This window comes from Temnothorax longispinosus, chromosome 1, assembly GCF_030848805.1.
Source record: "Temnothorax longispinosus isolate EJ_2023e chromosome 1, Tlon_JGU_v1, whole genome shotgun sequence".
In the NCBI taxonomy this organism is placed as follows: Eukaryota; Metazoa; Arthropoda; class Insecta; order Hymenoptera; family Formicidae; genus Temnothorax; species Temnothorax longispinosus.
The window spans coordinates 310,139-337,658 of record NC_092358.1 but is presented as its reverse complement, the minus strand read 5'-3'; the positions used below and the strand labels follow the sequence as shown (position 1 = coordinate 337,658).

At 42.6% G+C, this 27,520-nt stretch overlaps 4 protein-coding genes across 11 annotated transcripts in view; 2 read left to right on the top strand and 2 right to left on the bottom strand.

Annotated features, from left to right (window-relative positions):
• The first annotated feature begins 304 nt into the window (after positions 1 to 304).
• LOC139813340 (uncharacterized) lies at positions 305 to 6,957 on the top strand. 2 transcript variants are annotated; one of them, XM_071778817.1, is made up of 8 exons: positions 305 to 795; positions 897 to 984; positions 1,256 to 1,425; positions 1,503 to 5,544; positions 5,643 to 5,959; positions 6,133 to 6,162; positions 6,294 to 6,596; positions 6,677 to 6,957. In XM_071778817.1, the coding sequence occupies exons 1-8, from the start codon at positions 709 to 711 to the stop codon at positions 6,698 to 6,700; spliced, it is 5,061 nt and encodes a 1,686-aa protein (XP_071634918.1). In that variant the 5' UTR covers positions 305 to 708; the 3' UTR covers positions 6,701 to 6,957. The 2 variants fall into 2 exon arrangements, with proteins under 2 accessions (XP_071634918.1, XP_071634928.1); XM_071778827.1 differs by lacking the exon at positions 6,133 to 6,162 and having other exon boundaries at positions 306 to 795.
• A 301-nt stretch (positions 6,958 to 7,258) lies between these two features.
• LOC139813473 (transmembrane protein 177) lies at positions 7,259 to 8,979 on the bottom strand. Of its 4 annotated transcripts, none has more exons than XM_071778995.1 (3): positions 8,883 to 8,979; positions 8,443 to 8,588; positions 7,259 to 8,364 (listed from the first exon to the last, which is right to left on the bottom strand). In XM_071778995.1, the coding sequence occupies exons 2-3, from the start codon at positions 8,571 to 8,573 to the stop codon at positions 7,587 to 7,589; spliced, it is 909 nt and encodes a 302-aa protein (XP_071635096.1). In that variant the 5' UTR covers positions 8,574 to 8,588; positions 8,883 to 8,979; the 3' UTR covers positions 7,259 to 7,586. The 4 variants fall into 4 exon arrangements, with proteins under 4 accessions (XP_071635096.1, XP_071635090.1, XP_071635101.1 ...); XM_071778989.1 differs by having other exon boundaries at positions 8,785 to 8,933; XM_071779000.1 differs by having other exon boundaries at positions 8,443 to 8,552; positions 8,785 to 8,917.
• A 23-nt stretch (positions 8,980 to 9,002) lies between these two features.
• Positions 9,003 to 14,356, top strand: Morula (anaphase promoting complex subunit morula). The gene is made up of 8 exons (XM_071778848.1): positions 9,003 to 9,144; positions 9,884 to 10,331; positions 10,418 to 10,656; positions 10,733 to 10,913; positions 11,093 to 11,318; positions 11,422 to 11,606; positions 11,866 to 12,411; positions 12,493 to 14,356. The coding sequence occupies exons 1-8, from the start codon at positions 9,067 to 9,069 to the stop codon at positions 12,930 to 12,932; spliced, it is 2,343 nt and encodes a 780-aa protein (XP_071634949.1). The 5' UTR covers positions 9,003 to 9,066; the 3' UTR covers positions 12,933 to 14,356.
• The window catches only part of How (protein held out wings), a 37,596-nt gene continuing 23,853 nt past the window's right edge, over positions 13,778 to 27,520 (bottom strand). For 3 of the 4 annotated variants that reach the window (XM_071778969.1, XM_071778977.1, XM_071778974.1), the window contains exons 6-8: positions 27,125 to 27,427; positions 21,663 to 21,878; positions 13,778 to 16,739 (exon numbers count right to left, since the gene is read on the bottom strand). In XM_071778969.1, the coding sequence (XP_071635070.1) occupies positions 21,793 to 21,878; positions 27,125 to 27,427 (389 nt within the window). In that variant the 3' untranslated portion in view covers positions 13,778 to 16,739; positions 21,663 to 21,792. The remainder of the gene's footprint in view (positions 16,740 to 21,662; positions 21,879 to 27,124; positions 27,428 to 27,520) is intronic. The other variant, XM_071778981.1, reaches the window with a different exon arrangement.

Here is a 27,520-nt window from a genome sequence, read left to right as displayed (position 1 = left end):
TATCTTTTCCTGTAGTTTCAAGAATTAAAAAAATGATAAAACGTAAGTTAAATCGAAATCGCATAGATAGAAGTGGACAGATTAATTAAACATAATCTCAGTTTAACAATAAGCATAAATAAAAAATACTTCTGTCGATTATTTAATCTTTCTCGAATAACATACTTTTCTTTCTTTGCTAATTTTCGGAATCTGACCGTCGTCGCAATTGTAAATAAACCGGACTTTGCGTCACGCGAGAGAGAGTCAGCCGTGTAAAACGGTGTCTGACGCCCGATGACGTCATCGAGCGTCGAGCGGTAATGGCGGCCCACGCACCCACACACGCCCACATGCGTGTACATACGTACATATGGCACAGTGGCATACGTGGGATAATCAAATAATGTAGCTCGAGTCTCGACGTTCGTGCGATTTTTCCCCGATTTTATCCTTATCGGAGGTGTTCTCGCTCGCGAGAGGATCCGCACGGCGGAAGGAGGAGAGGCGGGTTTCCGGTATCACTATGTCCCCCGTGCCGCACCGTCCCGCCGTAGTCCGGATTCCTCGTGTTCGCGCCACCGTTCTCGACGGCCCGTGTCCACGTAAACAGCGCGCGCGACCGATCCCGGCCCCGACCGTCGCGGACGGACTCTGATTTCGCTCGGCGCTTTATCGCGCGCGCCTTATCGCCCGACCGCCGCTTCCGACGGCCAACGCGCAGCCAGGATGTTCAAGAAATTCAAGGACAAGCTCGCGGAGGAGATGAAGCAGTCGCCCGCGAGGCTGCAGGCGAGCGTGCAACAACTGGCGCAGGTCGCGACCCTTTCCTTTCCTATCCGCGCGTTCGAACGCGCAAGTGACGATCTTCAATCGGTCCCTTCTTTTGTCGTTGTTGTTGTTGTTGTTTCTTGCAGGCGGTGGTGTCGCCGGCCCTGTCCAACAGCTCCATTCAGGAAGTGGCAGCGTCGAATGACAATTTCAGCCTGACGGAGGATGGAGACGGTAAGCGCGCACCTGATCGTCCTGACAGGTGTCTAGATCTAGAATCTGAAGATTTGGGGAATGAGTCGCCAGAAAAGGGATGCTAATGATACTTTGACTCCGGAGACACAAAGGATCTCTGATATACACATGAGCGTTCTGTTCTGGCGACGCTTCCTGTATATGACACTTTGTAAATAATACCGCACATAACGCAGTATTATCCTGTTGCGTACTACATGTATTCTGTACAGAGTATTTTGGTGACTGTATGGAATTGTTCATTTTGCAGAAACGCCAAAGAACACTCCGGCGAAGCACAGCTTTCAAAATGTTGACCTGATATCGCCGTCGCAGAATCGCGCGGAGGTCTCGAGAAGGTCCTCGGTGAGCAGCGTCACCAGCGACGCGTCCTCGTTGTTTCCAATGTACGAGAGTCCCTCAAATTTATATCACTTACAGGTAAGTCGTGTATAAATACCCACTGACAGAGAGGTTTGCAATTCTTCGACGACACTGACAGTTTTGTACTTTTGCAGTCGGACATGGATCAGTCGGCTAGCGAAGTGGACGACAACATCAGTCCTCATCTCGATAGAGTTACCAAGGATCAGTTGTACTCCGCCTATCGAAAGGTTCAGACCAAGTATCACAAGTATCGGGGTAGATATACGGATCTAGCCACGCACTATCGCGAATTGGACAGAGTGAAAGCCAGGCTGGAGTCCGTGTTGGTTGAAACGCAAGACAAGGTTCTAAGAAGAATAGCCGACCTAAAGGAGCAATGTCAATTAGAGCAACAAGCGAAGGCACACTTGGAGGACGTGCTGAGGAACGATATAGAAGAGAAGGATCACATTATAAATACGTTAAATACAAAGATAAGATTGTTGCAAACAAGCGGACCAACGTTAGACAATTCAGTGTCGGAAGACACTCAACAAAAGGAGAGTTCTAAAGGAAACCTAATCGATTTGACGAACGAGCCGTCTAGCGACGAGAGTAACGCGCTGTCGATAGAAAATACTCAGTTGAAGGATAAATTGAAAAAGCTGGAGAGCCTCGTTTTGAAATACAAGGAATCCTTGAAGCGTAACAAGGAGAAATTTACGGAAGTGATGAAGGAGAAGAACACCCTGGAGAACGATCATGAGGCGCTAAAGAATTCCACTGCCGAGAGGATAAGCGCGACAGAGGGCGAATTGAGTGCGGCGCGTATCGAGATCGAAAAACTGACCGAACAAGTAGACACTTTGCACAAACGTGAAGAGGAAGTGGCGATTTCATTAGCCGAGAATAAACTTTCCGTGCACAGGGAACTCGAGGAGAAAGAGGAGCAAATCAAGCAGCTACGAATCGATCTGAAGCACGTAACGGAAGATAAAGAGAATTTAAACGAGGCAATAGCGAGATACAAGACCGAATTGAGTGAATTCAAATCCCTGCGCGCTGATTCGAGTATAGCTGCGGAGAAAGGCGCGATAGCGCATGACACGTCGAAAAAGAAGACCGAAGCAGCGAGATCTACGCGACAAGCGGGAATAAAACGTCACGAGGAAGTCGATCACGGTAAGGAAGCGAAGACGGAGGACGAGAACATACCGGATGAAGCAACGCCTCGTTTAAAGGAAAAGGAAGCCGAGTTGCAGGAATTGCAGCATAAATTGGATGAAATGGAAAAACAAAATGTAGAATATAGACACGATAGGGAGACATTACATAGCGAACTGCTTGCTTGGAAAGTCACACATTCGGACCTGAAGACGGAGTACGACGCGTATAAAATTGTCGCGGAAGAGAAACGGAAAGACGCCGACTCGACGATTGAGAAGCTCCAAGCGACGGTACAAAGCGTCGACAAGGAATTGGAGAACATGAGAAACGCGTTAATCGACAGGGATCAAGTGTGCGAGAATTATAACAAGAAGATGCAGCAGTACGCAGCCATGCTCGAGAAAACCAAGTATCAACTGATCGACCAGGAGGCAGAGATAAAATCTCTGAATGATAAATTGGAGGAGCTTTCTGGGATGCGAGAAGAATTGGAAAGTAAAAAGGCCGAATTAAACGCGATGCGAAGTGAGTTCGAACTTTGCAAGTCTACGATCGACGACCTTACAAATAAGATCCAGGCAGACAGTTCAGTTATAAGTTTATTGAAAAAAGAGAGAAGCGACTTGATAAATCGTCTTATTTATTACAACGATTGTATGCGGCGTTTAAAGCAGGACTGCATGGACGTTAAAAGTGTCGTTGCGGAAGAGTTCTCAAATCAGAAGACCAAAATATCGGACATGAACGCGACACTCGCCGTATCTTTTGCGAAGCTCGAAGAAGAGAACGTGACACTCAAGTCCGAAGTGAACGAATTGCATTCGAAGGTAAAGGATTTAGAACAGCTTACGTTGAACGAAGCAGGACTGCAGTCGGAACTAGCGCGAGTTACGGATCACAGATTCGCGCTAGAAGCAGAATTGAGGGAGAGCAACGAACGATTGGAAGAGATGATGCTGAAAAGTAACCAGTACGACGAGCTTAATACGACGAATAACAAATTAATAGCCGAGATCGATAATCTCAATTTTAAAATTCACGATCTGGAAGCGGCATCGCACAAGTTGACGCAGTCGCAACAGGAAGTCAAGGTCCTGCGAGAACGATTGAGGACGTTGGAGAATCTCGAGTCTGCAAATCACGCGTTGTCCGTGGAGATTGATGACTTAAGGGAGAAGCACGCGCAGGCCAGTCGCGTCTTTAAGGAAGTAGACGAGTTGAACGCGAAGTTACGCGAGGCGACCGAGGTCATTAGCTCGTTAAAATTGGAGGGCAGCGATCACGACGCGTTGCGAGAGGAGTTGTACGCCTTGAAATCAGAAATAGCTCGCTTAAAGGACGATCTGGCTGAAAAAGAGAACGAGATAAAGACTCGCGATGGGAAGCTGGCGAGCGAGGAGGGGCACGTCGCGCATTTGAAATCTACGTGCGACAGTCATATACAGACAATCGAGGAACACGTGAGGAAGTACCTGAACTTGGAGGCGGAGTACCAGGCGACGAGGGAGAGTCACGCGAAGGAAACTGTCGAATTAATGGAGAATAACAAAGTATTGCAGGAAACGGTGAACGTGAAGCTCGTGCAATTGAAGAAGATGAAAACTATTAAAGAGCGGCAAAGTAAAACGATCGAGGAGGTGAGAGCTGAGCTTGACGAATCGAAGATTCGGCAGGCAGAATTGTCGAGCATGTTGGGAACCTCCGAGAAGCAGATGGAGTCGCTGAAGTTGGAAAATTCTCAGATCGCCCTGGAGAACAAAGATCTGAAGGACAAGCATAACGATCTCTTGAGCCGTAATCAGAAGCTTTGCGAAAACGACGAGGCTCTGAAGCAGAAAATCGCAGATTATGAGAAGGAGATTGAAGAATTACGAGGAGCGGTGAAGAATTACGTGGAGTCGTATAAGTCTCAGCTGAACAGTCAGAGCGAGGAGGTAGAACGCTTGAGCAACGAATTGACGATCGTTAACGCGCAGCTCGAACGTAAAGATACGGAAATGAATTCGCTGGACGAGAGACTGGCGATGAGCGAGAGAGAATCGCAGGAGATTAAAGGGAGACTTAACGAGCGGGATACCGAGTTGAAGGATAAAATTTCCGAGTTGGATACAGCGTTGACGAACGGCAACGTCATGAAGAAGGAGAACGAGCGGCTTTGCGCAGAGTTGAAGTCGCTGAGGGATGAAGTTAAAAGAATTAAAGACATCGAAGATAAGAACGCGGAGTTGAAATCAGAGCTTAGCAATTCGATCCAAAAGAATTCTGACGCGGAGACAATACGTTCGGAGAACAACGCGCTGATTGCCGAGCGGAAAGCGTTAAAAGACAGAATTGCCGAGTTGGAAAGTGTAAATTCCGGTAACGCGCAGTTGCAAAATCATGTAATATATAATTTACAATCTAAGGTATCTAGTTTAGAGGCCCTACGGACGGAAAACGATAGATTGCAGTCGGAGATCGAGGCTTTGCAGTCCGCGAGGAATTCGTCGACGGAGTTGGGCGCCTTGAAAGATTTATTGACGGCGAAAGACGCGGAGATAAAATTATTGGAGGACAAAATATCCAACATGTCGCAGGAGATTGGGAATTTGAGGCGGTTCTCTCTTGAAGTCGACGAAAGGAGAAGGGATGCGGACACGCTGAGAAATTCGCTCGCGCAATCGGAGGAAAAGATCGCTGGCCTGCAGTCGGAGATTAATTCTCTCGTTCGTACGAACGATACATTGCGAAAGCAATTAGAGACAGTCCGTAACGACGGAGACGTGAAACTTGACGGCGACAAGTTACGCGAGGAGAATAAAAGATTGGAGGCGCAGCTCGACGAGACGTTGATAACATTCCAAGCGAAAGAGACGCAGATGCAACTGGCAAATAACGAGCTGAGGTCGCAATCCAATCAATTGAGGGAACAGTTGAAGACCAGCGAGGAGGAACAAGGAATGAGGCTGAAGCAGCTGGTCAAAGAGTTCCAAGCTCAGTTGCACGACAAGGAAGAGGAACTTCAAGCCGCGTTGGAGAAACGTTTCGGTATGGTGCTATTTTATCTAAAAAAAATTTATATATAATAAGACTAAAAGATTTTGAAAAACGTCCTGATAAATAATCAATATCTAATTTTTATATAGATCGCCAACACAACTACGAATCGAATCTTGTGCAACAGTACAAGGAGCAACTAAAAGATTTTCAAATAGAGCTGACAGAGAAGTCCGAGCAGCTCGAGAGCCTCGTCCTGGAAAAAAAAGATGTAGTAGCAGAGAAGGGAAAGGATATTGACCGCTTGATGGAAACGATCGCGCAGATTAAGAAGGAACACGCTAACGAGATAAAAGAATTGGAGAAAAAGTGGAAGGCCATAGTGCAGCAGAAAATCGACAACCTGCAAGTTAAACATGAGGAGGAATTGAATGAATTAACAAAAGAGTGGCAGAATGAGAGAAAGGTAAGTTTGCATGCATAATTCAAAGATATATAATTTAACGCTATATGTATATTCCTTTAAATTAATTAATTTATTTATACATTTTAATGATTATTATTTATTCATGCACATTTTGCATTTTTTTTTAAATTTAATTTTTTAATTTGCGTTCACGTATTTCGCATTATTTTCAGCTTGATCCACAAACTGACGCAGCTTCCAAGGTAAAGCTTTGTTTCATTTTTTTTCTTTTTCTTTAACGCTTAAAGCCGCTTTTCCTCTGTGCATACTTTTAAATAGTGAAGTTAATGGAATAATTAAGAGAACGCAAAGAGTAAACTGAAATTTCATACAGGAATTAGAGAGCACTTCACGCGTGGCGATGGCCGCGATACATACGAGCACTGGATCGATTCACACCCTGCAACAGACCCTGACTTCTCAAAGGCGGGAACTCGCAGAGCTTAGGAAACTCGTGAACCTGCGACATGACACATTGGAAGACTCGACGGAGATCGAGTACCTCAGAAACATTTTGTTCGAATATATGATGGGAAGAGAGACAATGGTGCTTGCCAGAGTAATCGCCGCCGTCGTCAAGTTCGATCAGGAACAGACCGCGAAGGTACTTAAGAAGGAGGAGGATAAGCTAACTCTGGTAAGCGCGGCTGCACAAAGTGATCTCTCTACATAGCGTAGTACATATGTGTCTAACATGCTACACGGATCTCTTTTCAGTTTGGCTCGCTTGGTCTCACGTAGTCCGAGATGTACAACTTTCCTGTATAGAAGAATTCTATAGATAACTGACGCGTTTTTCTGCTCGAGTATTCTATGTTTCTACAGGCCGCTCGCGCGAGCTGTATCTTCGGTTACATATATAAAGAAGAAAACGAGAATTTGTACAAATTAGCTGAAATATGTAATGTTTACAGATTTTTATAAATATTAATTTAACAAAATGTTATCGTATGTGATAAGGCTTATATAATATAGAAATATAGATAATGTATAAAGTATGTCCTTATCTGTGATTTTCATCGCATAAAAGATAAGATAATCATCTAAACACGCGTTGGAAGTATGTATCTTCTACGATGAACGCTTTTTACGTTAAGGATGTGACAATAGCTGCGGTTCACTTGACGCTACAAATGCTTTGAAGCGTTCTTCCTCTCCTTTCTTTATTGAAAGAAAGGAGAAGAGGAATGCTTCGAAGCATTTGTAGCATCAAGTGGACCGCAGCCAATGTCTCGTAAGTACAACAGTCTAAAGACTAATATGCGTAATTTGTAATTAATAATATATATTCGCAATGAATACTGTTTTTCAAATAGTTTATTATAGATATCGCATTTTATCACCAACAATCAGTATCACTAACGTCTAGAAATATATGTACATTAATCTATACATTAAATGATTCTTTTTATATATTCGTGTCCACAAGGCACCTCGCCATACGACGTGTGTTATTCCGTTTTTCGCGCGCATATAAAGTTGACCCATGCAGTTAATTACGTAAACAAAAAATATACGTTTCGAGTAGAAAAGTAGGAGGTGCGCGCCGGACATCATTAAAGGATCTTGGATGGCATACACGTAAAAAAAGTTCTCTGCTTAAAATTCTAGGTGTAAAGAAACCAATTTATTTCATACCTTCCAAGTTTCGTAGATGGAAGTCGAAGAAATCCTTCCTGTGGGTGATCGGCATATGCTTCTGTCTCAAGAAAGTCTCTTCGTTTCCGTAAGCGGTATATATTTTTTTCCCTTCCGGCCCTAAGAGAGACCTCAGAGCTCTGTTTCTGATTAACATTTTTTCGTAGAACTCCTGTCCCCCCTTGATATATTCGGCTCCTAAACGACACAGGGCTTCGTCGTCCCTCTTGTCGAGCTGATTGCTCCGATAGTCCTTTACCCCGAGCCACAGTATTACCCCGAATAAGGTGAAGACCGCGTAAAATATACGCCGCACTGTCGCATTGCCCTCGCGCAATCTAAATCTGTACGATACAACGCTGCAGAGTGTCCACAGGGCCGCTACGGTCAGAACCAGCACGAGCGAGTTGAAATACGGCTCCTCCGCCTGGATTCGCAGGATCTCGCGCGCTATCGCGAACTTTTGCGCGTCCTCGGAGAGCATCACCGCTTTCAGGAAGATCCGCGCGTCCTGCCGCGTCCAATCCACCGGCTCCTCCTTGATGCACAGATTTTCGTGGAGCTGCTCCGCCGTGTTGGTGAAGTTAACGGGTATACCCAGTATCGCGCCGTACTTGGCGTTAAGAGTGCCGGCGTGTAACATGTCGAAGCCGAACACACTGAAGGGCTTTATGGCGTTCCTGACGTCGTCGGGCAGCTTCAAGTCGTCCATTACCTTCTGAATTCTCTCTTGGATTTTAGAGCCTAACGGCACTTCCTTGGACATTCTGTGCGTTCAGAAGAGGAGGATATTAAATCGCAGGCTTGGAATAAGAACGCAAATCTTAAAACCTTTTACTACTCACTGATATCTGGCCACCATGTATCTGTATTTTTTCAGGAAGACAGTGTGTGGCGTGAGGACCGCGCAATATCCAACGGCGATCGCAGTCACCCCCAGAATCACGTTCCTATACTTGAATGAAAATACATTCATGTTTACACGGCAATTCTGAAAATAAAGACGTGCACTTCCAATATTTGTATCACATCTCTCTGACGGCGGCCTCGATCGACTTTGATTTACTGGCGATTAAATTAACGACCTGCAGAGTTACTTGCGCGGCAGAACTCTCGATCATGTTACATATGTATTCTGAATTTAATCTTTCAGCGTTAAGCAATGAAAAATTAATAATTCCAATTACATTGATAAACTGCTGCAAATGTTACTCGACAAGCTCTAAATTGGAGTTTGATCCAAGTCAATCTAGTATGTAAAAGAGTTCCAAGAAATCTCTTATACTTCTCTTCACTTTGCTTCCTTTAAATCGTGAGTCCTAACCTAACACAACATAACCTAAATTGGGCAACTTGTTTACATGTGCCACCCCATCCCGTCCCGTCAGTCACGTGCACGACCGTGGTCACGTGGTCCTGCCCACCGTGCCGCGTGCGTGCTAGCGTGCTCAGTCAGCTTCTAAACAAACATGGCGAAGGTAGAGCTGAAATCGAGGGATTTTTTCTTCGATCAATTAGACCATGTATTTCCAATAATTAGAGGAAAGGTACGTGCAACATACGGTGTACATTGTATATCATAATAAATTTGCGTCTTTAATAACGGCATGTCCTTTACGATATCGACGACGAAATTACAGTATGAAATCGTAACCTCAATATGGACATGATACACGTGTCAGATAATAACGATAATTCTTAACGTTATAATGTCGTCTCCTAACTTTTTTACTATATATTATACCTGCACAATATAACGACAACGATAACTGCGTAGTTAAGAGTAAACACGCGAGGAAGGACACGAATTTGCTAACAGATAGACCAAATTTTATGTAATTTCAATAAATTTTAGTATATCGCATTTTGCAATTAATTTCCCTTTTTTGCAGTTCCATCCTAAGTAGAATAGAAAAGTCAAATTGACATTATTTTGACTTTTCTGTTCTATTTAGGATGCGAACTCATGAATTCCGGTTTTGATATTGGATATTGTAAGATGCTGATAATTCAAACACTTAAATTTGATTATTAAATGACATTTATTTTGGATAATTTGACTATTATATTATTCAGAGATTTACAGCTTTAATATGTGCTTGATATTCGAATGGATATGTATCAAAAAATTTAACAAGTTTTAGGAAGACCGTAATAAAAATTAAAAAGAAACATAGTGTATACCTATATATTATTATTATTATTGTATTGAGATATATAATTCAGTCAAGGATTCTTTTTTCTAATTCTTACTCCAAGAGACGCATAATGATCTTTTTCTTTCAGGTTAAAGAGGAATGTACGGAGGAAGAATTTATGAATTTAGTAGAAGTTATACAATTCTTCAAGTCGACGTACTATGTCATAGAGATCGTGATTCATAACATAGAACAGTACATTCGTTGTTACGTGGCCCCGGCATTCTGGAAGAAGTTTGAGTACACAGAGGATGGCCAACGGGGCTTTGAATTGTTCAAGTCTGCTGTCGATGATCTGTACGAACATCTCATGGAATTTCTGCCGGTTCTAAAGAAGCTAGAATACTTAAGGCAGAACAAAGGCGCGGAATGTTCTCTACTAAGGGGCAAGGACGATATAGATATAGAAGCACGATTCAGGCTTATCGTGAGAGCGACATTACTGAGCCAGTTACCTCTGTGCCACGAATGTATCATAGGACATTTTTATAAAATCGCGTTCAACATATTTTGCATTTTGGACAACTCGTCACAAGGTAAACATTCACATTTATTATTTGTGTTTTATCTGTGATTTGTTTGAAATACGTTAAATATTATAGAAATATATGTTATTTTAAAGCGGACATGTCAGCCAGCGAGATCCAGTGCACAAGATGTGCCCAGGAAGTGGAGAACTGCCGGTGCCAGATGATAGTTTACATGTTTCACGAGACAAACAGAAAATTAATCGAGCTGGAGTTATTGGAGAGACTTGTAGGAAACGTACTCACGTCGCTGATCCATATTCGTATCGAGAATCACGTAATTCAAAAGTGCGATAAGACGTTTGATGTGTCACAGTTGGCCTCATTAGAAAATGTTGGTTCTCGTTATCTAATATATATTATATAATTGTGCAATAATGACACGCTGTTATTGCATATGATTTTTTTAGTGGCTCGAGACCGTCGTCATGAAGTGGCTGATAAGAGTTTACTCCGGTGGTTTCTCGAACACGGAAGCACTTGGCGACGAAATTCGCGACGCCATAAACAAGTTTAAGCAGAAGTTATCTCATTATCTGTACGAAACGTACACCAACATAAGAATCGATCATCTCTTTAACATAATAATAGGTACATTTAGCTTGTACATCTACAAATATTCGTATTGTCTCACCGAAATATTAAAGGTGTTTTTTAAATAAGGATTTCTTTCCAGCTAAGTTGAAACAGCGTAAAGTGTCTGACATTTCTACATTTATTTGCGATTTATTTGCGATTGCGTACAGTTATGCGCCACATTTTTTTCCTAGAATATCCCGAGTCGCAACCCGCGGTGGACGATCTCCGAATTTGTTTAGAAAGAACCGATAAGCGGAAGGCCCTGGTTAAGAATCTGCAGGAAGCGATCAAAACGAGGCTTCTGCATGCCGGTGTGAATACCCCGGATATAGTGACCGCTTATATTGCCGCGATTAAAGCGCTCAAACACCTCGATCCAACTGGAGTTCTTCTAGAAACTGTTACGGAGCCCATTAAGTGAGATCCCTTGCTTTATCGCGCCAAAATTACGATTTGTAGCATGAATTTAATGCAAAATGCTAAAAAGTTCAGTTTTTGTCAAGTCCAATTTACTCTTTAGATGCTACTTAAGGAGCAGAGAAGACACCGTACGTTCCGTCGTTAATAGCCTGCTCGATGATTCACCCAGCGAGTTAGCCGATGAATTGGTGAGGGGCGAGTGCCTGCAGCTGGACGACGGTTCGGCGGACGATGAGTCTGAAGATTGGGAGAAATGGTTGCCGGATCCGGTCGACGCTGATCCCGGTAAATCGCGAAGCTCTATTATAGCGCGAAATTTTTCTTTTATCGTTGACTTCAAGCGTGAATTTTTCGCTACAAAATCTGTGTTCCTCTAAATCGCGTTTATCACTATGATTATATTTCCGAACTGGATTTAAGATATATGTATATATCTCCAAATTAAGATTTGGATCACAATTTTGAGTCACAAAAAAGAATTTCAACATTTATATACTCACCGAAATATTAAAGGTGTTTTTTAAATGAGGATTTATCTTTCCAGCTAAGTCGACACAGCGTAAAGTGTCTGACATAATCTCTACGCTGGTGAACGTTTACGGCAGCCAGGATTTATTCGTCAACGAGTATCGCACGTTGCTGGCGGATAGACTACTCTCGCAACTCAACTATCATACCGAACGCGAGATACGTCACTTGGAGTTGTTGAAAAGGCGATTCGGAGAGAATCAGCTGCATTACTGCGAAGTCATGCTGAAGGACGTTTACGATTCGAAAAGGATAGACGGTAACATCCACTCTGACACCAGTTACAACTTGCAAAGGGAACTTTTTCCCACTTCCGCGCTTATACTATCGGCGCAGTTCTGGCCGCCGTTTAAAGAAGACTGGAAATTGAAACTGCCGAGCATCGTGCAGAATCAATTGAACAAATACGTAAAGGCGTTCGAGGCTTTGAAGGGAAACAGAACGCTCTGCTGGAAGCCTCACTTGGGAAACGTGAGCCTGGAAATCGAATTGAAGGACAGAAAGCTGGATATAAACGTCACGCCGGTGCACGCGACGATTATCTTGCACTTCCAGGATAAAAGTAAGAACGTGTTGATGATTTGTTGAATTGAATATAAGCGCATAGTGAGACGGTCGCTTTTAAGTTAAATTTGTTTCGCAGATGAGTGGACTTTGCAAGATCTGGCGGAGGTGATGCACGCACCGGCGACTGTTCTGCGACGCAAGATGTCATTCTGGGTGTCGCAAGGCCTTCTGAAGGAGACATCTAGTGACGTGTTTATTCTGCAAGAGGAGAGTACGTCCAAGAGTCGTTTATCGACCGACATCATCGAGGACGAAGAGGCTGAAAGCGCAATGGCTTCAGCCAGCGATCAGAGAGAGGAGGAACTACAGGTATTCTGGTCGTACATTGTTGGGATGTTGACGAATCTAGATTCATTGCCAATAGAAAGGATTCATCAGATGTTGAAAATGTTCGCGTCGCAAGGACCGGGTGCCGTGGAATGCGGTTTGCCGGAACTAAGGCAGTTTCTGGACAGAAAAGTCAGGGAACATCAGCTGTTGCTCTCCGGTAGTCTCTATCGATTACCGAAGTCATAAAGGGATGAAGGGATCCTCTATCTCATATCGGGTGTATTTATTGTAACGATAAGAAAATAATTTTCAATATTATATTAAGTGATAATAAAAATTCATCTTTTTTTTAAATTAAGTATTTAAGAAATAAAGAACTCTTGAATATTTGAAATTTTGGCACATGATTCTGTATTTTAAAGTTACTTTGAAAAAAGAGTCGTTAAAAGTTATTAATAATTTTCGCGTTATTTTCCGTTAATAAACGGGTATTATTGGTAATAAAAGAAAACAGTTCCGTATCTGATGATGAACATGAAATTTCGAAAACGGATCCAACAATTTCTTTCAAAAATTTTTCACATGTTATTAAAAATAATATTTAAAATGTGAAAATAAATGTGGAAAATCGGAAACACATCATTTTTAAACAGAATTTCGAACAAAATCTAAAAAAAAATATTTTAATTGCAGAAAACTGCAAAATTGCATTTTCTTCAATAAAATAAAAAAGAAATGTTTTTCAAATTTTGCTTCCATGCATTTTAGAGACACTTTACTAGATTAAGAATCTATTTTTTAATTTTGTTTTAGATTTTTTGTTACTCCGAAATCATGTCCACCACTAGGCTATTGAACGGGAAGAACTGGATTTCCTTTATTACTAATAAAAGAATATTTAACTTGTAAAAAAAGTCTATTTTCTTCGCTTAGGTTGTCTACCCCCTAATAGTGGAATATTCTCTCTTAATAGTGAAAGCTAATGTAGATATACTTTGTATGAAATGTCCATTTACTTTTTGACAATTATAAAAATAATATTGATAAAATGGTAATCTTATATTTGCCCTTTCGAGTGTCAAGGAAGTGTCGAGTATTGAAAAAATATTTTTATTACCGTTCATCATAGTATTTATACATGTTTGTATAAACTATTTTATTTGCACTTTCATTGTAAATTGTAAATTTTCTTCCATAAGTAGCGTACAGTACACTATGATTCATAATCAGATCTTTCCGAGATTTCAGAAAACAGAATTGCTTTTCATTGTCACTTACATATTAATATTGCCACATATCCTGCACATATATCAACATTAAAATAAAATATGAAACTAAAAAATTATCATATACAATAAATTTCGGCAAAAAAACTATATAACTATATAGAATAATAAATGTAAATTCGCATGCCATAAGATCTAACAAGATTGCTTGCACATACATAATTTCTTATGCAACTTATTCTGTATATATTTATAAATACGATAACAGGGCGTAAATAAATCACGTCAGCGTTTACTTCTGCGATAATGATAATTAGAATTATTTTAAAAAATAATAATAAAGGTCGGGTGTTTATGCAATATGTAGCTTATATAATTGATGAAGCAATGCGGGCTCTGCGATAATATACAAACCGTATAATTTTTTTTTTATTTTTGACACAACGCAAACATTAAAATGGATTCTCGTTTCGAAATTATAAGAGACAATTAATATATTACCGTTTAACGCAGAAGTAAAGCGCATCGATATTTATTCATACCGTCTGGATGTTCAACTGAGTCAGTGCATATGTATAATACATTATGTGTATACATGTGTAATAATTTACGTTCTCACGCGCATATATATATTAGACAGCATATACATAAAGAGTATACATATCTGTTCTGTGTATAATCACGCTTGCGAATGCGTGTATATAATTCGTATATTATAATCGCACTTAATAGAAGACAATGATATTCAAAATATTTCGTTAAATCAATTATTTACGTACAATAATAAAATATATATCGGATATACCTTTTTTTTTACGTTGAGAACTTAAGTAGATTTCAGATCACTCTTAAATGTGCGCGTGTATACTTTTCAACGCTTATATATACACGAAGGATCAAGCTATCGGTACACATAGGAGGTACACTTCTCGGACAAAAATTCAAAAAATATCTGTCGAAAGAGAACGAGTATAACATTTGACACATGAATGACTATACAGGAGTTATATAACGCGTGCAACTTGTGTGATATCGTTTTCTTAATCGTTACATGTACAATATGGCAGACCTAAAAGTGGTGCAACTCTCTAATGATAAAGTCGATATTAAGTAAGTCACTCTCTCACGCAAACACTCTTTGCACGTATGTAGACAGAGATTACATTTTTTTCTTTATATTCATATGATTATAATATCTCGCAAAATAATTCTGCGTCGTAGAAAGTTATAAACAATAGGTCGCGATACTTCTATCGTTTTTTACTTTCGCCCGATAATATCGACGCGTCTTATCGATATTTATGCAACTGTACGTATCTACTCGATAATCCTGCGGTTTGAATTGTAAGTTTTTCGTAAAGTTAAAATCTGCAATTTATTCAACGAGCCTTGGCAACGCGTCTGCCACCTTGGACGCCCTGCCACTTTTCTCTCATCAACGTGTATTGCACATTGACATCCTAGAAATATTCTCTGCGAATAGCACTTCTCTTAATACTTTCAGCTGAAACAATATATACATGTAGCTCTCTCTCTCGTGCATCCGCATACGACGCATACTTTTAAAGCCTTCTCTTCGGGATATTCGTGATTCTAGATTACGAATATTCCCAACAGTTCTTCTCGCGACCTAACGAGAAGGATCGTTAGGAGAGCGGTCTAACCGCGGCGTTGCCCTTCTCCTTCCAGGGATATACGTGTCGTGAGAAAGTTAAATTTTGATTGCACAGTTCTAACGCTACTACATAGAGCCTATCGATAACAAAGCTTTATAATCTAGAACGGTAACGCGGCTACACCGCACTACGTTAATATTACAATAAGGCACATTTATGCGAGAGAGTTGTACAGAATTTCGACAGTTTCTCCGACGTGAGAGGTGTGTCGCGCGAGAAAAAAGGAAGACACATTGGCATCAATTTCCTTCGACGAGATCCTCGAAGAGCTCTTCGCGAATATCTCGCGAATTTTCTTCTTGTCTGTTAATTTTTTTTTCTCGCGCGACACCTTCCTCCAGGAGTTAGCTCTAAAAATGCGCGAAAAATATATCAATTAAGTTCATGTTGTCACATTCTCGCGCTGCCATCTCCAGAGACGGGGAGGTGCCAGCGTAGTCGTAAGTACTGGGGAAAAACGCGAACAACAATTTCATCGCCGCCGCGAGAAGAGAGAGAAAATAAAAATACTTCGGAGACACATCGCGCGCGCGTGCTACAACAAAATCCCCCTCCCCTATGGGAGAGTAAAAATATATGGTAAACTAAAATTCTTACTAAAAACTACTGTTGCTAATACCGCTAACGTTGCACTGAATTGCGCATACCTGACTCGCGTCCAAGACAAGCCCGTAATAGTCTCCCGCGTTTACTCGCAAAAAGGCGCGTGCGGGGATTCTATATAAAATATGTAATATATATTTATACATAAATATATATTATATAAAACATATATATATAGCGTCCCTCCCCCCAATCTCCGTATATTATGCTAATGCACCTCGCAACGCTACCGTTTTTTTTTTTCTTATCTTTGCGAAGTGAGATAATAATTCGTGCCGTCGACGGGGGCTACGACGGCGCGAAGTGGCTCGGATTCCAATCGGCGATCGACTCGAGTCGATCGCCGAGACGCGCTCGAGAAAAACTATAACGTTTCCGAACATTTAAGAGGGTACAGGATGATGGATAAGCTTGACGAACGGGGCTGGTGACGCGGACGGACGGCGAAGGTGGTCGGCTGGTTGGTGAACCGATCGAACGCGGGATGCTGTTCCAGAGTCCAGGTGTTAGCACGGGGCGAGTGGATATCCATTGTTAGCACTCCAAGCCTACAGGCCACGGGCAACCGGGGTTAACAAGAAAGAAAAGAAAAAACAGTTTTGTTAGTAATCTGATTATGACTGACCGACGTTAACATTAAGTATCTAGTAGCTCGCCAGCTGAGAGAAATAAATAGTTAGTGGTGAAAAGCAACGCTTCCGGTTTCTCGTGCGCGTGTCGTACAGCATAATCCGGCACGCCAAATCCTCATGATGTCAAAGTTAAGAGTTTTTCTTTCAGAGTGTCGTGAATGCGTTAGAACTTGGAGACTCCTCCGCTCGCGAGAAGACTGCCGTCTTCCAATTATCGGCCTCGCGCCGCGCCGATCGCGCGCGTGTAGAAACGCGCTCAATCGGGCCCAGGAGGACTCTCGACGACGACGAAGCATTGCTTTGCACCAGCTACTTGTAATATTATTAGTGTGAAGCATTCGACTTGTACGCGTCACGACAAGATAAACAATCCAGCGGAATTCGCGTGGAAGAACGAACGTTCGATCGTTATTCGTATATATCGAGCGTCAAACTGGCACTGACTTTTCGTTATCTCGACAAATGTCCATGACTATTAGACCCGTACGTTTTTCGCCCAAGTGATACGGCTCGCGATATCCTCCCCGCGCGCGCACAAAAGTCGTACAAATCGATGGATTACACATCGGTGTAATAACTCGCTCGTCAGGCTGGATGCACCAGTGAACGCGCGCGATATACTCCATCGGTTTCTAATTACACGCTCATCAGCGATCGCATTTATCGCTATCAGTCATCCGGCGATTTTATCGTTCCGATACTCCACTCTTGTTATCAACAAGGTACTTTATACTTTCGATGTTAACAACGATCGAGAATCATGATCATGATTAATAAAATAGACATGCAAATGCTGCGAGAAGTTCAATTAAAAAGATTAGCCGATCGTTCACTGATGCATTTACCTCACGGCGGTCGTAAAAGAACGTAGCTGCCTGTATATGTCAGATATCAGCCAAAACAAAAAAAGAAGAAGAAACGATCGAGTGGAAAAAAAAATCGATGATCGATCACTATCTGTTAATCGCTACCGTTACACACGCACGTGGATTTGCGTTATTTCCGAACATTATAGCGATTTTTTTTTTCAGACAGGCAGCCTGGGTGTGCACCTGCCACCACATTAGCACCGGTAAATGAGAAAGATTACACAACGAAATTCCGATTACATAGTTACGGTGGTATTATTGATACCGATCACTATTGATCTTTAGTGATTAATGTCCCATCAGCAAGCAGGTGTCAGAGGCTCATGAGTGTTGCATGTGCCATACATAGGACAGATATCTGTAGTACAATTCCAGGCATTCCTTATTTTTTTAAGAGAAGCATATTATTATTAATAGACGCCATTAAACAGGCTTGTTTACACAGTATATTTAATAACGTGAGTTGTGTGTGGATCGGGTGATAAATGGAGATTCGACGAGAAACTCGTACGCGAAAAGGAGAGCGTGGCGAAATAGCTGTTCTTCGATTTTAAAACTGTTGTGTCTCGATAAATGATGATTTGACGTCTTGAGAATTCTTGGAGATCTCTTGGTAATTCGTACGGATTGACTGACGACAATTACGATCGTTCAATTCATGGATAATACTTAAAAAAAAAAAAATACGGGCTCTGATTATGTTCATCAGAGCAAAACTTAAACTTGTGACATTTCGCTGTTTAAAAGATATTTTAGACTCAAGGTAAAGCAGCGATATTATATCCGGAAGAGCGTTATATTTAAAATTGAATAAAATCAAAGTTTATCTCAACTACCGTGATTATCAACTACCGACATTAAGTTTATCTCAACTACTGTGATTATCAATTAAACATAGTTTCATCGTGGAACCTTCCAATATCGATTAATCCGAAACTTGTGGAATATCCTTTATGTACATACGGATTTGTGTATATGCATATGTGTACTTGTGCGAATTAAATACAATTGAATAACCTCTTTGAATACTAATTTTTTCGAAATAAACAAACAAATTATTTCACATAAAAAGTAAGGTAATACACGATTATTAAATTAAAATTTTTATAAACAATCTACATCATCTAAATTATCTAAAATACTCTAAAAAATACGTAAAATTAAGTTCTTTAATCCAAAACCACTTCTACTCTAATTTGTAAAAAAAAATATAAGACGTCACACAAGGTTCAAACAAAAAAGACTATTCGCACAAACATATCTAATTCATATACGCTGTATATGCACTCTGTGTCTGTGTGTGTGTTTTATATCAGTGTGCACGTATATACGAATTGGCACGAAAACAACTCGTCATAGGAAAGGAATGTTCTGCATAAAAATTGCAATGTAAGCAATTTTTATTCGCGACAAATGTTTCGTTTGAAGAATGATTCTCGCGCTCCGAATATACGTGCACCTGTGCGCGATTTGTGCATGTGTGTGTCCTGTATGTATGTAGATAGAGCGTCGTTGTTAGTTTTTTTTTATAAATAAAGATGGTGCAGTTGTGCGTCCTATATAATGGATGAAATTGCGTCTATGATAAGGAATGTCAATTATGTATAAAAAAAATTACTTGTTAGTGAGATAAAATATGTAAAAAGGACGGGAGAGAGATGCCATCTCCGGCAGCATTGTCCACACTTTCGCGGTTTACTCTGCTTCCCTATTCTTTTCAAACTCGGACCGTTAATCGCGAAAGGAAATCAATGTGGAAGTCATTTTTTTTAAAGCGATTTAACGCGACAAGGACGAGGCAAAAAGTGAAACAATTTATCGCGGTTTAGGCGACGGGCGTTGCATAAAACCTTCGCTTCGTACCGCGTTACCATCCCTTTTTCATTCGCGCAACGAAAATATGTATCTCTCGGGAGCAGGCGGTCTATTAATATCGGACAACAGTTTCTGGATTGACGCCCTGTGATGCTCACGCGGGGAAATCTTTTGTGTAACAAAGCGAATATAAATAAAACCTTCGCGTGAGAGGGTTTTCGTGGGGGTTTTTCCGGTATCTCGACGGTTCTGGGAGCTCTTTGCTAATCGTGGCGTGATTGATACCGAGAGAGGATCCTCGCGTCTGCAAGCGGAACGAACATCCGCTCCGCGACCACGCGACGCACCGTCTCGGTCTCGTAACAAATTTATATCGAGAGAAGGACCAATAAAAAACACGAAAATGACAATGATAACAAGAATAATCTTTCGAATCTCCGAACGACCGTAAATTCTCGTAGATCTGTGAACCTCGGGATCCATGCAACGAGCCGTATTTTACAATTTTCCTCTCGGCCGCGAATCTAATTATAGATTCGGCCTGACGCAAGGTGTTGTTCGTGCGCTCTATTTTCACCCGAGCGAATAATCCTCCGTCGCGGTCAAAGCAACACGTCGGGTAACCGAAGACACGTGTAAAACCCTCGTTGAGGAGGTGCGCACCCATGTTGCGTTCGCGATCCCGACAACCGCGGATATTACTTAATTGAATTAATCGGGGTCTGGTCCAGGAATCAATTATTTTTTCCCACGTTCGAACATTCCGGTTCTTCTTTTACACGCGCGCAAGCTTTACAGATATGTGAAAAAAAGATGGAAAATCGTGAACGGTTTTTGCGTCGCTTCCTCAGACGAAACGGCGACGCTTGCAAGCGCGAGTCGGCTCGAAAGACCACGGAACGGAGCTCTCGCGTTCGATTTCACGCGTTGCACGGTTCGTTTTAGACGCATGAAATACCAGACACACGCTTTCGACATTCCGGACGCATAGCGCCCGATTCCTGCGCCGGCCCTAAGCCGAGAGAAACGAGTCTTTCTCGCTCTCTTTCCCTCCACCCCACACGTCAATCCGTGCGTGATCTTTCTCTCTCTCTCTCTCTTTCTACCTCTCCCTTTCTTTCCCGTTACTTCGACTCGCGTACTATTACGGCTAAATGAAAGTTACGCGGCTCTCCACCGTTGTAAAGATCCGAGAACGGTTCGATCTGTATCCCTCTTTTTCTCTTTTTCGGTAGGCAGGGGGATATATTGTGACATTAATCAATTCTTCCGTCACCGGTCACCGGAGATCTATAACTGCGTAATGTATACGTGTGTAAACGAGAAGTGCTACTTCAACCGATGAGACACAACCGATGTCGATCGGTGCGGCGTCAGGTACACAGGACGAGACGCGCGCGTGCACATACACGCACGCACACGCCACCGTTGCTGGCTGCCCGTTCTCGCGCTGGAGCTGGAGGCTCCAGCCTCCGCCAGCCCGAGTGAAAGCTTCCCGAACAGCAGCACGCTCGTGGCGGAGACACGTGTGAAAGGCTCGTATTTTCGCCGCGGCTTTAGCACGAGCCAAAACACGGGCCCTGAGCGCGGGTCTCGTCATACATAAAAAGCTACGTATATATATATATATATAAATATAAATAAAAGTCTGGTCGGAATGGTCTGGGCGCTCTGCTCAATAAATTCGCAATTATTTAAATACAGATAGCTCTCGCTAGATTAATATACGCAATAATAAAAGTTATCGGAACGTTTTATCAAGTGTTCGAGACGTTCGCCAGAACGGAAGTACATCGGGTTGATACAAAAGATTTACGTTTGTTAAATCAAGAGACTCCAGCAGATTCAAGGAGACTTGCTGTCCACGGGCTCCAATATTGTTCCATTTCAGTTAAAGCGAAATCGTTCAACTCCTTTTCCAAAGAATCGCGGTTCTCCGATTTTTTTTCTAATACAAAGTTGAGTGGATGAGCCTCTTGCGTCAACCTAGTTTTAGCGACCGCTTCATCGCGAGACGGAGAAAAGCGCCTCGGCCATTCCGACATCGAGACCGCAAGGAAGATGGTGAAGACGTTGGAGGAAAAAAAAAGATAAAAAAAAAAATAAGAGGACAAAAGAGAGAACTTAATTGAGAACTGCCTGTGCAGACACTAACCTTTCCGCGGTGGCGCGGGAACAGTGCTCTGTATCTCTCTTTTTCGCTCTTTCTCTCTCTCTCGCTTTCTTTTTTCTCTCTCTTTCTCTCTCTCTCGCTCTCTCTGTGTACTCGCATCGTCTCTGTGTGTTCACGAGAGAGCGCCGGCCCTTTGATAAGGGTGCTCGCGGATCTGACCCAGGTGCCTACGCTGCTTGGCGGCGGCCGCCGCTGCGCCTGTCGCCAACATACACACAGCATGAGTATGGTCAGCAGGGACCGTCACTTCCGGCGCACGATCACTTTTCGCCGCACGCGGACCCGCAAGGGATCCGCGCCCGTCCGTCTCGGTCCGCTAAAAAAATCTAGAATTCTGCCGCTATTATCAGTGCAAAAGAAAAGACACACATCGGGGGGGAGGAGGAACCCGTGCCACAAAGAAAATCTGTATTGCACCCTATTGACACAGACACAGTAAATTGTAAATTTGGATTTTACTTATTTACGCTACTAATTTTACTAATTTATGATACACTTGCAATCCCTTCTTTCTTTTTCTCTGTGCAACGGGTTCTAGCGACGACGCCGCCACGACACCAACAGGACGAGGGCGAGTTGCCACGACTTTGTAAGAGCCACCCTTACCCCGTCAATTGGCTCTCGTGGTGGTATCGCCGGATTAATGCTGATCGTTACCTCCAGCTTACGACCAGCGTGAGCTCATGATCGTTGAACAATTGTCTTTCAGGGGCTTTAAACGCGGAAGCCACTAAATGCCTGAAACATGCGCGGAAAATACTGCGGATACGGTAGAAATACTGCGGAAATATGGTAACGCGCGACACCCGGTTCGTGTACCGTAAGGATGCCCTTTGTTTCCTCACTTGAGCATCGCGAGCGTGGAATATACGGAGACACGTTGCTGGCTCTCTAAATTCAATACCGAGATGATTGCTCCTCGGTATTAAACAACGCCGAAATGTCTTTGAGTAACGAGGACTTTAAAGGCATCGCGCTAATTCTTTATTTTCCCCTTGAAGACACGACTTCAAGAACGCGTGATCAAATTACCGATTTCGCGTCGTTTATATTAATGTCATCGCTATACAGAATACCTCGGGATCACTTTATTCAAAGACATCTCGATGGAGCGGCGACTCGCGTGACGCTTTTTGACACGCGACCATGTCTCGCGTGCTCGTCCCGAATCTCTCGTGAGCTCACGCTCGGCTCGTATTCTTTAGGCCTGTAGCGGGGCAAGCTCGCCTACCAGAACACTCTGTAAGAATACTGTAAATCGTCAGTGAAGTCGTGCGTCCCTGAAACTCCATATTAAAATAAAAACAACATAATCCCGGCTTTCCCGCAGGGAAGCGAAACGCGGCTTCGTCGGAGAGACACGTACTTACTTACTTACTTACTTATTAACTATTGAAACGAGTCTACCATATAGATATGACCTCCCGTATCGGCGCTTGTTTCTAGGTACATCGGACAGATTTTTGCGCGTGCGTGTATACATATAAAATATAAAACTCGTTAAATATATAGAAGCTATTGCTGATAACCGGGCAACCTCTCGCTCTTTCGCGCGCGTCTCAACATCACACTTTTGATTTTCGTCAGTGAAATCAGGTAAGTCTTTGTCATGTAAGCTAGAAATGTATCCAACCATTCTACTCGTTCCTAACAACAATGAGTATTGGGATTAACATCTACCCGTTGCTTCGGCCCTCAACCTCGTATAAATATATCTATATAAACGGCTAAATCTTTATAAAAATAAAATTAAATAAACGTATAAAATAATATATAATATATAGCTCGTACGATAATGATATATGTGTGCACATATATTGATACACACGTGTATATATATACACGATTTGCATATTTAAATATTTAAATATTACTTAAAGACTATGCCATCAAAAAGAGTATTACGTGTCTATAACATAATCTGTATAAATACGTGCGCTAAAGTCACCATTCGATTCTCCTTTATTTGCTCTTTTGCGAAGGGAGGGGAGCGGCGTGGACGCGCGATAAGAAAACAAAAAAAAAAGAGAGGAAGTACTTTTTCAACGCATAGTCTTATCCGTATCGTCTGGATTCACTACAAGTAAACGCTAGAACCATCAGTCCTCAAAATATTGTTTGGTCCCTGGGTAATATTCTCCCTCCACCTATATATTGCCTGTCTAAAGAAAAAAAAAGAGAAGAATCCTACGTACGTTATATTATAGGCTACCTATCACCAGCCATCGTATGGCGTGTCGCGCGATAGATCCAATTTGTATTTATTACCTCGCTAAATTGCTCGCTAATCCGATTGCTATCGTGCGATCGACGGCGATCACCTCGACCGATTCGTTTCAAGCTGTGAAAACTCAGCGATTACGTCTCTCTCTCTTTCTCGCGTAGAGGAGAGAAGGAAAAAAAAAGGTAAAGCTACTCTGTCTCGGAAGTCTCACAATCGAGTACTCTTCTTCTTTCCCGTTTCTTTTTTCTTCTTTTTTTTTTAGATGACTATCGCTGCGCTAGACGATTCGCGTAATTACTGCGCTAGGGTCGTCAAAGAGTTACGTAATTAGAGGTACGGTTTTCATCCGGATAGAGGCGGGAGCGAGAGAGAAGACAAAAGGGAAAATGATTAGACGCAACGTAGAGTGAGTTTCGTAGGAGAGGTGGACGGATCGAGTTATTAGTTGTTTTAGTCGCGTGTTAGGTCAAACCCGAGGGATTCGATTGGGATTCTAGTGGTAGTACTTCCTGTAGTTGCAATCGTCGTTAAAAGTGTAATTTAAGTCAAGCGTGAACGGAGAACGTGTTCGCGAGAACGTGTGCGATAAAAAAAAATGAGAGAAGAGAATAAAAAATAAAAAATAAAAAAAAAACGCGGACACTAAGATTCGATTAATGTACCCATCACCATCCTGTCGACAGACTACTGATTAAAACGGTTGATTATTCTCTTCAGGAAGGAAAAGAAACGTCCCGGGACGACGATACACGTCCCTTCCCGTTATCGAAGCTACCAAATCGAACTCTAAGACAAGCTTTAAGAAAAAAAGAACCTATATTATGCAACGTTTAATACCGTCTACTTCAATAAATATATAATATATACTCTGTGAAATCTATATATCTACGCACGTACGTGCAATGCGCACACACGCACGTGTATCTGTAAAAATAGCTACAACAAGAATGGCCTTTGATTACTGCATTGAGTAATGCGCGACAGCGCGTTACGGATCTCTCATCAACCGTAAGAAAAAAATTCAACGCAAGACAATACGCACGAGGGCATTCCCTTACGGTCTATATTATACGTTAAAAGACGCGCGAATGCGCGAGCATTCACCGGGTAACTGGATGCCTTTGTATCATGGGGAAGACAGACGCGATCTTCCGTATGCCGCGACGAAGAACGCGCGTCCAGGGGTATAATTCCCGGACAGTATATATCGCTCGGCTTTTAAACAGGCCCGGACATCGAACGTCGCGTGCGTCAGGGAGTCAAGTAACTCGTACCACTCGACGGGAAGTACTTTGGATACTGGTGGAGGAGGACTGGACGGGAGATTTCTCGCGTACCCGAAATATCTCGACGTGTTTTTTTTTCTTCTTTCTTTTCTCGAAGACGAGACTCCGCGGGATTGTCCTGACTAACGGTTCGCCGTAACTTTCGACGCGATCGAGTTCAACGTGATTCATCTCCTCGCTGGATTCCCGCGATCTCCTTGGACTACACGTACGCGGTGTGAGACTTGTCCGATCTGTAAGAGGAGGATATCATGTCCGGCTGATGAGATGTAAATATAAGCACGATACTACGAAAGATGGAAGTATAGGTCTCAAAATCAATATTCCAATTTTAAGCAATATTTCTCGTTAAAAAGTCAATGTAAGTCAAATAAAATTATAAATCCAATAAAAACAACTTTGATTGCCGCTAAATTTCACGTTATCAGTTTCGAACGGCGAAAGTATATTTCTCGTATAGCAAGAGATAATCTATTCTCGTTTTCACCAGGTACTTTCTACATCGAGATATATAGATATACAAACATCTCTTTAAAAAAATCTTTCACAAGACTGAATTTCAGATTAATTTTTGAATTGCAGATTAATCTTCCAGATTAATACGTAGTATCTCAAGAGAGAAGAAAAAGATGAAATCTCTATTTAATCAGGCAGAATATCCTCCTCTATCGAACAAAAATTGCACCGTGCGGTTACCCTAAAGGCGACTCGAGGAGAAAAGAAGTATTCCGGCGGCGAAACACGTGGCTGCTGGTGAACGGCACGAAAATCGGTATAAAAAGAAAGAAAGAAAGAAAAGCTTTCAGACTAGTATAGCTACATCTGCACGCGATACAGCACGCACGACGAGTACGTACGTACGTCTGTCCCGTCTTCTCCTATACCTAATACCTATACCGTTCCTGATAGAATCCTACCGAAACACGGCCTAGCCGTTCTGTTCGCGTTTCTACCAGTTCTCTACCTGCTATTGATAACCCTGAATCTTCGTGACACAATTATTTCGATAAGGCGGTGCATATAACATTACACGCTAAGGCTTTCACGTAATTATAATATCTGAACTGACGCGACTAGTAAATGACTGATTTCGGTTGTGTCCTATAATCCTAAACTATCCTCGCAAAAAGTACTCGCTACGATGATGATGATGATAAAAATGATAATGATGATGATTGGGACGACGACCGATTCACCGATGATGATAACGGAGATAATGACGCGACGTGGATAATAATAATTAACGGCTACAAGAGCGATCGGTTCGTAATTAACAATTATAGTCTTACAAATTTACGTGATTGTGTACGTGCTACGTGTCGATTGGTGACGCTCCCGTCGAAGCGATGTGCATGTCCGTCGCGTTTCACGAAGCCCAACGCTATCGGTGATAACATTGCATTCAATTTCGTTTCATTCTCCCGTGACAATTTCCTAATTCGTGTGATGTATAAAAATTGGCACCGGTACCGGAATTAGACGGCCAACTTTTTACAACGGTCATTATCTCAGCAGAATATTTACTATAATACGTACAGATAATAAAAAAAAAGTACGACAATAAGCTTATCGAAAAGATTTCTTCCGTTAATCGTTGCTCGTCTAATCTCTTGAGATTCACAGCACGGGAAAAGAATGACTAAATGCTGTTGAAGCCGTTAAAGAGAGTCACCAATCGTCAGTGACGTGCCGCATGCGGTATAATAACAATATTAATAAAAATAATAAAAGAGCACGCGGCTTCGTTCCCTCCGTTACGCGCGCATCTCTCTTAAAAAATTAGAAAAAAAAAAGAAAACATTTCCGCGTATAAAAAGCCCCGTTTCTCGTATTACGTAGAGGGGAGAGGCGTTCGTTTCGACCATCTCCGTTTCTCTCTCCGTGCCGCGCGGGGGGACACGGCAACGGGAGTGATCAACGAGCAAACAACCCACCAGAATGATCAGCAGTGGCGTACTCGGTGAGCAACGGCGAGGCAGCCAGGGCGGCGTAGTTGGCGTAGTCCGCGTACGGCGTGTAGATGAGCCCGTGAGGATCGCCGGCCGACAGGAGCGATCCGGGCGGCCCGGAGCCGTTCAGCAGGGACGCGGCGGTCGTCGGCACCGATATCCGCGGCGACAGGATCAGCGGCGCGCCCAGGGGCGCGCTCGGAGTCCGCATCGGCGTCGCCAGGCCCGGCAGCAGGCGCTGCGTCTCTGCCGCGGCGGCGGCTACCCGCCGCCACTCCTCGTCACAGGCTGCAAAAGCGAGTGGTGCTGAATGACACGCTTCCCTGCCTCGCCTCCGACCGAAACGGTCGGTTCCACGAGCGCTATGATCCGCGACACCCG

What these genes read in the sequence shown, in the direction of transcription:
- Morula (XM_071778848.1), top strand. Translation starts at nt 9,067, where the DNA reads ATGGCGAAGGTAGAGCTGAAATCGAGGGATTTTTTCTTCGATCAATTA. An exon ending in TCCGGTCGACGCTGATCCCG is followed by an intron (nt 11,607 to 11,865) that starts GTAAATCGCGAA and finishes TTATCTTTCCAG; the next exon opens with CTAAGTCGACACAGCGTAAA. An exon ending in CTTGCACTTCCAGGATAAAA is followed by an intron (nt 12,412 to 12,492) that starts GTAAGAACGTGT and finishes TTTGTTTCGCAG; the next exon opens with ATGAGTGGACTTTGCAAGAT.
- LOC139813473 (XM_071778984.1), bottom strand. Translation starts at nt 8,718, where the DNA reads ATGATCGAGAGTTCTGCCGCGCAAGTAACTCTGCAG. An exon ending in CCGCGCAAGTAACTCTGCAG is followed by an intron (nt 8,589 to 8,682) that starts GTCGTTAATTTA and finishes CTTTATTTTCAG; the next exon opens with AATTGCCGTGTAAACATGAA. An exon ending in TACATGGTGGCCAGATATCA is followed by an intron (nt 8,365 to 8,442) that starts GTGAGTAGTAAA and finishes CTGAACGCACAG; the next exon opens with AATGTCCAAGGAAGTGCCGT.
- LOC139813340 (XM_071778817.1), top strand. Translation starts at nt 709, where the DNA reads ATGTTCAAGAAATTCAAGGACAAGCTCGCGGAGGAGATGAAGCAGTCG. An exon ending in GCGTGCAACAACTGGCGCAG is followed by an intron (nt 796 to 896) that starts GTCGCGACCCTT and finishes TGTTTCTTGCAG; the next exon opens with GCGGTGGTGTCGCCGGCCCT. An exon ending in CAAATTTATATCACTTACAG is followed by an intron (nt 1,426 to 1,502) that starts GTAAGTCGTGTA and finishes GTACTTTTGCAG; the next exon opens with TCGGACATGGATCAGTCGGC.